Source organism: Anser cygnoides, chromosome 4, assembly GCF_040182565.1.
Source record: "Anser cygnoides isolate HZ-2024a breed goose chromosome 4, Taihu_goose_T2T_genome, whole genome shotgun sequence".
Classification (NCBI taxonomy): Eukaryota; Metazoa; Chordata; class Aves; order Anseriformes; family Anatidae; genus Anser; species Anser cygnoides.
In genome coordinates this window covers 44,797,201-44,809,994 of record NC_089876.1, presented here as the reverse complement: position 1 = coordinate 44,809,994, position 12,794 = coordinate 44,797,201, and the positions used below count along the sequence as shown (strand labels likewise).

Below are 12,794 nucleotides of genomic sequence, written 5' to 3'. Positions count from 1 at the left end.
AGAGTTTGGCAGAAGGCAAGAGTAGCACTGAAATGCTACTATCCTAATCAAACATCTCCCTCTTTCAGACTGAGGCCTTCATTTTCTGCAATCAGTCTGGTAAGAAGCAGTGCTGGATTATAGGGAAAGTGCTGGGGAGAAGAAGGGTACAGTTTTCAAGCTGTACCAGTCTGATAACATTAAACCTAGAGAGAAAGTGGAAGAGGACATAGGTATTTGTAATTTATTTATAAACAACTATGCCTTCATGAGAAACTTCTTAAAATAATATGTGATAGTTCTTTAAATATTTAAGAGTTTGTTGGCCTATTTTCTCAGTTAATTAGGAATTTTTTGGCTGCATTAACAATGAATTAAATGCAGTCTGCTTCAGTCACTAGACAGTTCAGCAACACTGAGATAGAGAAACATGATTTCTTTCTAAAGCATGACATAGGAGGCGAACTTCATTGTGTGTGTCTAGACTTGTGCTTAAAAAACTATAAAGTTCCTAGTAGCTAGTGCTTAAACTGGACTTACTGAACATAAAAGCATTCACCTAACACCCTTTGGAGTCCTGAAACAAATGTATTTTCAATTACAGCACTGCCCCTAACCTTGGCTACTCTGCAGTAGAAGTGCCTCGGTGCAGCCACCCTTCTCATCAAAGTGCGGTGGTTAAGACTGCCCAGGTCGTCTCTGCAAGCCGCATTTGTGAGTACATTTATTTTCTTACTCATTTATTTTATTGTTACTTGACAGGAATTTGGCCACATAGGGACTGTGAGGCTTCATGTTGCTAATCACAATGCAGCAGTATGGTCAGAAACGAGCTCTTCCTCAAGATGGAAGTCTCTATTAGCAAAAGATGTGCTGTGTTACCCTGCAGGGGTCTGAACAGGAGATCATATGTTTCCACTGAAGTCAGTGGCAGTGCAAAGGAGTAAGTGAGAGCAGAGCACTGACTGATTATCAAGCATGAAGATGGCCAGCTAGCTGGAGACGGCCACACTGCCCTGCTGACAGGGTTGTCTGGTCTCCCCATCATCGGGAAGGAAGTGTAAGCCGTCAAGATCCCGTCAGTATCTGCCTAACTTGGTGGGGCAGTATTGCGGGCTGGGACATAAGTTGCAGCACCACGGTTTAAGTCTGTTCTGCATTACACAGCTCAGTGGACCACAGCCCCTGCGCCATAGCAAAGGACACCAGAAGAGGGGATCACTGCTCTCTGAAAGGCTCTTAAGTTTACATCTCAGGAGGATTATTGTCAGGATTACTTCTTGCTCTTTTAAGGCTTCAGTAAAACAAACCTTTGCCCTTGTCTTCATCACCTTTCCTTCTTGGAACGTGTCAAGGGTCTTCATGTTTTCCGAGGGCTGTTTTAGTGCCCTCCTGCAGAAAATCACATGGTCGGAGGGAAGTTTGCAAACTCAGAGAAGGATGCAGTTAACTTACCATGCAGCCTCTGCTGGGGACCTCCAAAGTGACCTGGAAACAGCACTTCTCAGTGTGTGTTTCTGCACAGAGCGTTACTGAACTGACTCAAAATAAAAGACAAAGTAAATGATGGCTCTCAGGTTTAAACAAGCTTCCTCATCAGGTGCAAATGGATAGAAAAGGTTTTCTTCCATTTGCACCTGATGAGGTGGCATGTTTCTCCCCCAAAAGCTGGTGTTGGCTACCCTGTGTTTCTTTCCCTTAGATCAATTCAGCATCCTTTGGATCAATGTTCTCCACTAGTGAGTTATTGCTTTTTATTTTTAAATTGAAACTTTAAATCTAGTGGCAAATATTTTGTCATCTGAGACATACCAAGTGCACAGACCTAAACCTGTAAGCTTCTAAATGAGAATGGCTGTTTAAATCAGGGGTTTCTAGTTCCTAGAAAGGAGGAGAAAATATAACACTTGAAACTTTTGCTGAGATTAAATAGGAGACAACAGTACAGTGCAGAGGAAGAATTTCTATTCTTGGCTACACCCTTAAGGCAACAGGGGAAGTGTAATGGCTGCAATGACAGTTAATGAGCAGATATACAATATTAATTGTGGTAAGTGTAACACAGAACAGTCTATCTACGTTTATTTTCTTAGCAGCAGGAGCTTAGATATTTTTGACTAACACCTCTGTCTGAACTGGCTGCGTCACTTTTGTTTACCTCTACATGTGCATATACACAAACGACACTACTGCTTTCTAGAGTCCGTGTTCTGCACATCTGGGCCATTTTCACCTCTACGGGCAGCTGGCTTACCTACGTGGCTCTGCCTTAAGCGCTGCAAACATTTAGATTATTCTCCTTTTCCCGCTGCTGGGGGGGCTGACCCAGTTGTACTCAGCCTGGACCAGCACGAAGCTGTTCTCCCGGATCTTGCGGAAGTGCATCATCTCCCCGTTCTCTCTGACGGTGACGACGTCGCTGCCTGGCTCGCTGAAGGACACCTCTGTCCGCTTGTGGCAGTACTGGGTGTAGAGGCAGCGCAAGCCAGCTGCCAGAGCCAGGCCCAGGACGGCTGTGCAGACGAGGAGGATGCCAAGCTGGGCTGCTATGAGACGGGTCCCTCTGCGAGAGCCTTCTCCCTTGCCAGGAACAGCAGATTCAGGAGCTGGTCTGGTCACCCACGGCAGTGTATTCCCACCTGCTTCCTCTCTGACCTCCTTCTCCTCCTCCTTGCCCACGGAGCCTACCTCCTCCAGCGGCAGTGACGGCTTGCTTTCTGCCATCCGCCTCGAAGCCAACAACAAATTGCTGGTAGTGTCCGCGTCGCCAAACCAGGCTGTTGTCACAGCGGCTTCACCCAGGTGATGGCGCATCTGTAGGGCAGACCACGACGCTGTTGCCTGCAGGGAGGTTTTCAAGGTGGCCCCGTTCTCAGTGCTTGCCTTTGAAAGCAAAAACATGACAAAATATCCAGTGAGGGAACGGAAAGGAGGCGGATTAGATTCTCATCCACTACCAACTCCACTGTATTGTGCAGCTCTGTTTCTGATTCAAGCATCCCCTGGCCTTGGAAAAACTCTTGTTTCATCCCCTGTGTTACTCGGTAGCGTTTAGGAAACAAGCTAGATTCAGAACTGCTCTTTCTGTATCAAGTAGTCACAGGAGGTGAGGCACTGGTGGTTGATCCTGCAGGGGCAAGGTAAGCGTGTTGAATGGGCAGAGATGAAGGGCACAGGCAGAGAGGAAGGTCACTGCTTTGCATAAGTAAAGGTCTGCAGCTCCCATTGTTGATGTAGTGGTATTTTTCACAGGCATTGTTATCAGAAAAATCACTTAATTCCTGCCTTTAGTTATGCCACGGTCATGCTCAAAGGACAGGTGTGATCTTCCCAGCCAAGCTTTGTGATTGGGGTCACAGTGGGCCCCCTGTAATTCAGCGTTGCCCTTCTGAGATTGTGGATCAGGCCATGGAGCTGAGCGGCCTTGAGAAGGCTTGAGATGGCTCTTGGCATCAGCAATTCGGGGGCAGTCCCGTAAAAGCTGCGAACTCTCCCCAAGGCCTGTCCTGGTTTCTCAGTCTGCACAGCCAGTTTGAAATCTGCTGCCCTTCAGCACGGTTTAACCACACGTTATAGAGCTCCTTGCTCCGGTGCATTTCTAGGGGCTCTGCTTGGTGCCAGGCACCTTATTTCATCAGTCACAAAATGACAGCCACCCCATGCCAGGTCTGCAGTCCAGGCTTTGCTGCAAATATCATCCAAGACTAACTGTGAAACGATCTTGCAATTTAGGAGGCCCCCACAGAATTTTTCCATTCCCACTGCGCACCTGAGGCCCAATCTAAAACCTGTGAAATGTACTGGAGTCTTTTCTTTGGCTCCACTGAGATTTGGATCTGGCCCTTAGTAGCTGGCTACTCTCCAGCCTGTCCAGCCTGGCAGGCTTTTTCACACATCCATTAATTACACCGGAGAAAAATCTCACCCTCTCCCATCACCGGTGATTTCTAAAGCTTGCTGGGAAGGCCGTGTGACAGGAGCACAAAGCTGAGGTAGGAACCCTGGCAAGCTGTGACCCAAAGGGAGGCGGGGGTGGTGTCAGAGCATCCTTTGTGGAAGAGACAATTTCTGAAGAAAGGAAGGTGCTAGTAAAACACAGGTAGTAAATAAAAGAATTTCAGTGGTTGAACTGCAAGCTGTAGGGTAGCTGATGGGCAAAGTTAATATTGCGTGTGTATGGTTTGCTAGACCTCATAATGTCAGCTCACGTAGGGATATAGCGCAGGACTTGGGACTTTACTGTAGGAAATGGAATTTCCTTGCATGTCCTTGCCCTGTCTCACCATTTTTCTTCTTTCTCTTTGTACTGCTTCTCTCCTTTCAGTATTTTTATTTCATTATGCTCTTCTGGTCTTGCATTGCACAGTAACTTCCTTTCCATTGGTTACCGTCTTCTGCCATTTCTTCACTTCTCTCCATAGCACTGCCAGACGTGTGTCTCTACTCACTTACCCACATGCTCTTCCCAGCTCACAGCTCTCTCTCTCAGTGCAGCCCCACCACTCCCCCACGTCTGCTGTCACTTTGCACCTGTCCGTCCATCTCCTAGGGTCACTCCTTCCCAAAAGGCGCCCTCACCCGCTTGTCCCCTCTGACATCTCCAGCTCTCCCAGCTGTCTCGGGTGCACAGCAGAGAACAGAAGGACTGTGCTGGGCCCCAGCAGTCACCCTGCAGGGACAGGTGGGACATTGTCCCTGCAAGAGGAGCAGTGCAGGTCCCAGGAGTGCCATGCAGACTCTGTATGTTTAAGTTTTATACACAGAGCAGGCCCGCAGTGACACCACAGGGAGGTGACTACTTCAAAAGGCAAAAGAAAAAGGGCAGAAAGAGAGGCTAAATGCTACTAGGGAAATAGAGTCATTTTGGAGGGCACTCTGAGACTTAGTGTGCTATTAGGAAATAACATTTTGACTTGATGGAAAACAAGGAAACAGGCTTTAAAGTTTCTACCACCCTTAGGAGACTGAGGAGAATACTGGTTTGTTGTGTGCACAGAGTGGTGTGGAACTGCCCTCTGAAAGCATCCTCAGCTTTTACCAGAATGGATGAAATCTTTGACCTCCAGTGAATGTAACGGGCACCTCTGGAAAGGAATAGCTCAGCCTTCCACTGGAATAAAATGCACATATCCAGCAGCCTGTAGTCATGATCATGGTTACGTATGGAAAAGCTATCTCACATTGTTTTTGCAGTAGGACTCAGAAGTCCAGGCATCAGGCTCGAAAGGAAAAAAAACAACAACAAAACAAAAAGAAGACAGAGATAAAAAACAATTCCAAGTTAAGGTTAAAGAAATAAAACCTAACAGTCTCAAAGTAGTTTTAGTCACTCTGGAGACCTACGCAGGCTGCTTGGTCCTGTGAAGTAGCAGAGAGGTTTTATCCTCATCTTCTCTTAGAACTTTCACCAGCTTCCAACAATTCCTGCCATTGCAGAGGACATCCTCCCCATGCCCAGTGCTTACCTGCCCATCTTCTTTACACATCAAACACGGGTATGGTTTGGTAGTGCTGGCAGTGCTTTGTGCTCTAAAATATTGAAACAGGAAAGACACGGTTAATATACAGTATCTCTTGCTTCAGATCACATTAGAAGAACCCCTGGGGCCTACAGTATGCACATTTTGTAAAGAGTGCCACTTGTTGGAGCAACCTCATGATACACACAGTCAACGCACACCATACAGGGTCATATTTTTAGTAACATCTGATCATTTAGTCCTACCCTCCTCATTTACTCATTTACACCCACTGTATAAAACTTTGCATGAAAGGTCATATGGCCCGAACCTTTTAAGACGTCTGAGTAGACACCCTCAAGGCAAAATTTCATAATTGCCTGAAATCCTTTCTTCCTTTTCCCTGCAGGTGGAGAAATAGCTCTGCTAAGTTCACCATTTCTTTGAACATTTGCACACACTTTTAGAAAAATATTTCAGCAATCGATTGTGGTCAATAGCTTTTATCACGTTTTTCAGTCACCTGGCTAGGCAGCTCTGCTGGGCTAATCAGCAGAAGGCCTGTTCTCTGACTGCTCTCAGTTATCTCACTGCTACTGTCTGGCGTGTGCCATCTCCAAAAGGTTATTTTTGGAAAGTTCAGCAAGCAAACACCTTCTCACATCCCCTCTGCAGTCACAGATGCCTTGCTCCATGGACCCTCATCCACCCGCAGTGCAACCAGCATTGATTTCCTTCCCCAAGACTGCTGGGGAAGCGGCTGGTCCCACTGCCTAGTTATCGCATCGGGTGTCCGTGCAGTACCCGTCAGAGGGGCTCTGGCTGGAGGCGTAGTCCTGGAAGAGGAGGCTTTGCAGAGCGCTGGCCGTGCCCGGCTCTTGGAAGGTGAGTGATGGCTCCAGCCCCGGACCGCTGGAGTTGCTGCTCCCTCCGCTCCTGCTGGATGCGCCCAGCAAAGTCTGGGACAGCGTTGGCTCGGCAGTGGGCGATGTACCTGGGTGTGCACCAAAACCTGGCCCCGGTGCTGGTGTTGGGGTGAGGCCGGCCGGGCTGGCAGGAGCTGGGCTGGTGTGCTGGGGGGAGCTGGGGGCAGCAGCAGGAGAGCTGGAGCCTTGCAAGAAAGACATGGAGACAGAGCAAAAAGCAGAAGAGGAGCAGAAGTCGACTTTCTTTGCTTTGTTTATTTCAAATCCCACTTGGTGCTAGCATTTACTAGTAAGGATCATAGCAATGACTTTTTTTTTAAGTCACTTAATTTAGATAGGAACCCAGATGGAGAGTAAAGCAGCAGTAAAGAGCAAAGCCCACTGCCTAAAAGGCATTCAAGTAAAATAATTAAAACTCAGTCTTGATGCCATGCCAAAAAGGCTGAGAAACACATCTGATTGTAGTTTAAGTAAATTCTTTGAGTATTTTACCGATCAGAGGCTGCGTAAATACAAATAACTACATGCCTGAAGGGTAGTAGTCACATTTAGAGATGTTATTTAGGCAGTATTGCTAACTACATTTGCTTGTCTTTAGGAGACGGGATTTTAGGCAAAGTATGTTTAGTTTTTTCAGTAGCATTTTAGGTTTTAAGTCATAGGATCTGGCAGCTCTCTCTATCTTGTTGCTACCTTTCTTGGGACCGTCTCTGTTACCTTGGATGCCGACTTGTACCCTCACTTCAGGAAGTTCTTCACGGCCATTGCTGATCTCGCTGGCAGCTAAAAAAGTTAAATGGCCCTCTGTAGCTTGTTTATCACACTTGTCTTCAGTGGTTGCAAGAAATAAGCTGTAAAAATGCTCTGCTTGAAGCTGTCAGCAACAAAACACGTACCTTTGCTTGCTGTGTCAGCTACACGTGGGTCATCGGGTTCCTGCAAGGATGCAGATGTCAGGGGGCCGGCCTTCTTGGTGCCAGCAGACGTGGTGTTCAGCGCTTGTTGAGCCACAACAGCAGATTCAATCCTTGCCCAGTAAACAAAGTATGACTGGACTACAGAGATGCTGTTAAAAGATAATGATGAAGGAATTTAGTCACTCCGTACCATTAATAAAAGATCCGAATGCTTAGCTAATCACAAGGAGTGCTTTAATCTAAAGGCAGCACAAAAATATTTTAAAGGATTAGCCCATCACACATTTTATATTACAAATAAAAGATAGCAGGTCCCAAGTGAAAGATACTGGTTGAAGGATCACTCATAATTAAGGTCAATCAAAAAATGTGTGGGAACAGAAATGGAAGAGGAAAAAAAAAGCCATTATATTAGCTGTGTTGGTAGGAGTACATTTGGAGAAGTTTGCATAGCTCTACATATAATCTTCCGTAGGCAGGGAAACAACAGAGGTATTTACTAATTAAAACAAGTCAGTGTAACTTGTACAAACAGCAGAATAGGTAGAAAAAAACACAGGCGCTCTGTCTTCTCAGCCCTTCAATATTTGCGCCTGCCTCACGCTCTGCTTTTTGTCAGGTGCCAAAGCTGCGCTTGGACAGCCTTTAGCCATTCGTCCCCAGAGCCTTATTCAAGCTGGATCTTTTTGGAGAATTTCAACCCGGATTGCTCAGCTGCTTCTGAAAATTAGATAGGGGGAAACAGCCCTGCTTTTCCTAGGCTGACTGATTCCTGGGAGAGGTTTTTAAGTGCAGCAAGGAGTCTTCTCAGATGCCATGACACAAGTTTTGAAACACAGATTTACGGTGTGGCTGGGGTCACCCTTGCAGGATGTGCCTTTTGCTGTCTGCCTTAAATCTGCCCAAATTTTACTGATTTATAAATAATTTTGTGGGGGATCTGAGAGCAGAAGCAACAGCAGACACAGGAGATGGGGCGAGAGCAGGGGAGAAGGGAACGGCTGGAGGTTTCTGCTGGAGACATGGCATGCGTGTGGGGGCACAGCCTGGCCTCGGCAGGGAGAGGCTCTGAGCGGTCAGCTTGGAGGGGCAACAGCCAGAGGGTGCAGGAAGAATTGCAGTGGGTGGCTAGGTTTAGGCATTGCTGCATTTGGGTTATTTTTATCTGCTTTCTTTTTCTTTTTTTTTCATGTTTTTAATAATATTTTCCAATCTGAAGCAGTGGGCAAAATGGAAATGCTGAGCAAAAATATTTTTGTTTCAATGGATTTGTGTTGAATCACGATGAGATGCACAAGCCGTGGCACTCACCGGGAAGCTTATGTTTTGGGGAGCAGCCAGGGATCTGGCCCAGCAGCTTCTGAGCAATTTTGTGAAGTCAAAACATAACAATTTATTCTAAAATGAAAAATCACTGTTCTCCCTCTAAGACAGCCAGTTAGAAAAATTTTAACTTCATTCCAGATCAGAACCAAAATACTTTGACTTCGGTGCAGAACAGCAATGTCAAGTTTTGACCCTGTTTTTTGACCCCAAGTTTTGCTCCCTAACTAATCCTACTGGGAATAATTCTGTTTGCATTTAACATAAAAACAAGGAAACACACACACAAAGCAAACAAACAAACAAAAAACCACTAAATTAAAAAAAAATCAACACAGCAATGATATATGACATTGTCCTGTAGGCAGGGAAGTCCTATGGGCTGTGTTATTTAGAAAGGCAGGCAGAGTGATCACAGTTCTCTCCTTGTGCCTTAATATTTCTATGTCCTTAGTGCTTAGGCTGTCATCTCCCAGTGCATTTATTCTGAGAAAATAGTGGCCATGTAAATAAAAAGGAGCACTACCCAGCAGATACAAATGGAGATTTATACACCAGCTGGGGCACTGTTGCATCATTTGATAAGTATTTAGCTATATGGGGTTCAAAAGACATCAAACCACCACGCTGGACAAGTACAATGGAAAAGTACAGCCAAGTCCTTGAAAACTGAAAAATGAGAAAACCTGAAACTGCGCAGAAACTAGTTCTGGTTAGGAGCCAACATGTTCTTACAAAAATTTGATGTCTCCAATGGGTTGGTCTGGTGCCTTCCATACGAAGGACAGGTTTCTCTTCAGGGACTTGTCCGAGTGGGTGACAGTATCACCATCTTCAAAACACGTCAGCAGCTTGGAACCAGGAGGAATGAAGACAAATGTGCCAGCAATTTCATCGTTAGACACTTTGCGAGCTTGAAGCAAAAAGCCCATGAAATCCCGGCTGCTCCTCACCGTCACTGCAAGACAAGACATGGGACATGAAGGGATCTGTCTTGCAGTTCTCAGATTATTTTTTTTAAATGGAATTTCCATTGGCACTGTGAAATCAAAATAAAGCCATTGAAAAGAAACCAACATCCTACAATATTTGTCCTTACAATCTATGTTGGATGTGCTAGATTCAGGGGGCCAGACTTTACCCTTAACTTTGCCATATGACCTTGCACAATTTGCTCGAGTCTTTTTCCCCCTTGATTATATTGCTAACCATGCTGCGTTAGGCAGTCTGCAGCCATTTTTAAGGCGCGAGGTTTGGGTCTGTGCCTATGCAGAAGATTGTTCGCTGCCCTCAGAGGAGTATTATTTTGGATGGGAATGAACGGGCAGATGGCCAGGCTGGAGGACAGAACCTCGCAGCTCTGTCTGCTTCCTGCTTGGGTGCAGCACTGCTCGGGGTGGGTCATACTGCCCAACTGTCCCTGAGAGTCAAGGCAGTCACCTTACCCCCTTCATGGCCTGAAGAGAGCCCATCCCTTGCCGGGGATGGTTCATCCTGTCTCCGTGCAGGCATGAGAGGCAGAGAAGGTGGCTTGCCCTCTGGAGGTGCCTCTCACGTGCCAGTGCGTGTGATGGGTTCCTGTGTGGTTGAGACGCAGCTGAGACAAATCCCACCCAAAGCATCCGAACCTACCAGCTCGCTCTGGCAACCACTTGGTCTGCGACATGGTGAAAATCTGGAGCCAGGCACCACCTGAGGAAGCTTTAGGCACACCACCTGAGGAAGCTTTAGGCAAAGTGCTGCAAACAGAATCTAGCTGTAAATACATTCAGTTCCCAGTGATGAGACACACAGCATAGCGCACCTGGAGCAGTGCCACGTGGAAGTTCTCTTCCCATCCCTCACAAAGATTAATGTCATCGCTTGCGATTAGTTAGCATGTGTTTTTTAGATGCATGAAAGTTTCTTAAATAATTGCTCTTCTGAGTCAGGACCACAGACCAGAAAGCTCAGTACACAGGGTTTTGAGTCACAAGTGGATGTAATTTGAAAGTCTGTGAAACTGCCACCAGCTAGAATTAATAACCACTTTTTTTTTTTTCCATGACTGGAAAGATCTGGCTAAGATATAAAATCAGCAGTTGTTCCTCACCTGGAACCTTGTCTCCTGGGAAGTAGAAGGACATGTTGGTGTGGATGGTAATGTAGTTGTTCCTGGGGCTGTGCAGCTGAGCTCTCAGGTGCTTGGGCATCATGTCAGCACAGGCGGAAAGACTGGCGCCATGCGAGAAGGCAGCCGTGTAGGAAACCAGGCAGAGGGTTGTGCACACCCAGCCAGCGATCACCAGGTGGACTTTCCTCCCGTCCTCCATGCTGCGTCGGGAAGACAGCAGGCAGGTTCACTTCAGAGCAGTGCCTTCTGGCAGCTGCAGTCTGTACGCGTGTCCGTCGCCTTTGAATTAGCTGAGCAGCCTTTCCCACAGCCTTTAAACGAAGAGGAATAAACGATCTCTGTAGCACAGGGAGCCTCTCTGGGAATCCACAGAATTTCACATTTTGAAGTAAATTGTTGGGGCTGGGAGGGAAGAGACCCCACCAGAGGATGCATTTCTTGTGAAGCATCTGTGGAGTGAATAGCTGGGAGAGATTTGCTCCGGAACTGTGGGTCATATTTAGCAGGAGGAGAAGGCTCTGTGCGGATATGCTCACGAGTCAGCTCAGGACCCTCTACCTCTTCTGAACTCTAGAAGTTCAATATTTCGCATGCCTTGCTTTTCGTGTCACTCAGATTTGGTGGCTGGCACAGAACATATTTCCAGATTAGAAAGAGTATTTTATTCCGATTTTTCAGACTGCACTTTAGAAAGTGAAGATGAAGAGTGAGAGCACCACGCTTACTGTGAGTGGTAACGTGTCATAAAGCAGGTAGCCCTGCTTTTAATGTAACTCTAGCATCTTTTGAACACGCAGCTTTTCTTGGCTTAGATTTCGTTACACTCAGTCAACAAATTAGATGCAAATGCATCAAAAGGAATCAGAGACCGAGGCGGTCTAGCCTGCACCTCCATTTACATCACTTCTGAAACTCACCAGCTGACGCTTAAAAAAAATCACATGATGAAGCTGGGCGCAGATGGATGCAGTTTAACTTTCTACAGCCGAGCATCATCACGTTCCCATCAGTTATGTTCCAGAAGATGGTCTGGGATTCACAGGAGCCTTTGCCAAACACCCCAGCCCCTGTGCTAGAGGCAGGATGCTGTTATGCTCTTAGTGCCAGCCTCCCCTCCAGATACACCTGAATCTCCCTTGCTGGGTGAGATTTCTCTCAGGAGCTCATGCAAGTACCTCTGAGCAGCAGCTCTGCTCCTTGGGAGGTCCCCAGGCTGCATTTTCCCCCTTCCCATCCCACCCCCATTGCCTCCCGCGCCCTTCACCACACACTCACGGGCAGCGGGGACGTCACCTCCAGGGCCCTGGACACCTGGTTTTGGGTCCAGGTTTGGGTCCGCGCTGTCTCCACGCACTTACCTCAGGACACACGCACCTCCCCGCTCACTGCCGCCGCGTCCCTCAGCCTGCCGGCGACGCATCCCGTCAGCGAAGTTCTTCGCTTTCTCCTCTAATGGGAAGTGCAGCAGCTGTTACTGCTGACACCCGCTGCCTACGGGAACGCGCCGGCAGTGCCCAAATCCAGCCTTAATCACATTAGTTTTCCCCTTTGTATCCCACCCCCCCCCCCCCCCTTTTTTAAAAAAAAAAAAATCTCCAAGCTTCTGCAGTGAAAACAAAGGCAAATAGCAAGGGAGCGGGGGGGGCAGCAGCAAGCCATGGGGTGTGAGTGGGACACCCTGGGACCCCTCTGGGTGGGGCAGGGTGCCAGCTTCTCCAAGTACGCTCCCCTCGTCCTCAGGTCCCTGGTGAGACCAGGGATTACCCCACTCAAACCAAAAAGCTTGAAAGTGGGCTTTGTTGTGGCTGTGCTGTGCGCAGATTTGCATAAACAGCCTGTCTGTGTGCCAGTACGAAATCAACACGGCCATAAAAGCATCGCTGTTGCCTGTCATCACCCTGCCTGTGATCGGCTTTGCCATACTTGAGGAGGCTGCACGGTGGGTGACAGCAAAGTGGCTCTGGCCATACCAATGTCCTCTCATTGACTGACCTGGTCCTTGGTCACCCCTGGGCCCTGCCTGAGCTGTGCCAGTGCCCAACCATGGTGCTGGTCCTGGCCCTTGACTTCCCAGCTC

General features: G+C 47.5%; 1 protein-coding gene across 1 annotated transcript; it reads right to left on the bottom strand.

Moving 5' to 3' along the window:
- Positions 1-2,265: 2,265 nt before the first annotated feature.
- Positions 2,266-12,473, bottom strand: REELD1 (reeler domain containing 1). The gene is made up of 8 exons (XM_066996034.1): positions 12,076-12,473; positions 10,697-11,028; positions 9,340-9,562; positions 7,261-7,430; positions 6,940-7,147; positions 6,243-6,521; positions 5,445-5,508; positions 2,266-2,862 (listed from the first exon to the last, which is right to left on the bottom strand). Exons 2-8 carry the CDS (start codon positions 10,914-10,916, stop codon positions 2,266-2,268), a joined length of 1,761 nt encoding a protein of 586 aa, XP_066852135.1. The 5' UTR covers positions 10,917-11,028; positions 12,076-12,473.
- Between the last annotated feature and the right edge of the window lie 321 nt (positions 12,474-12,794).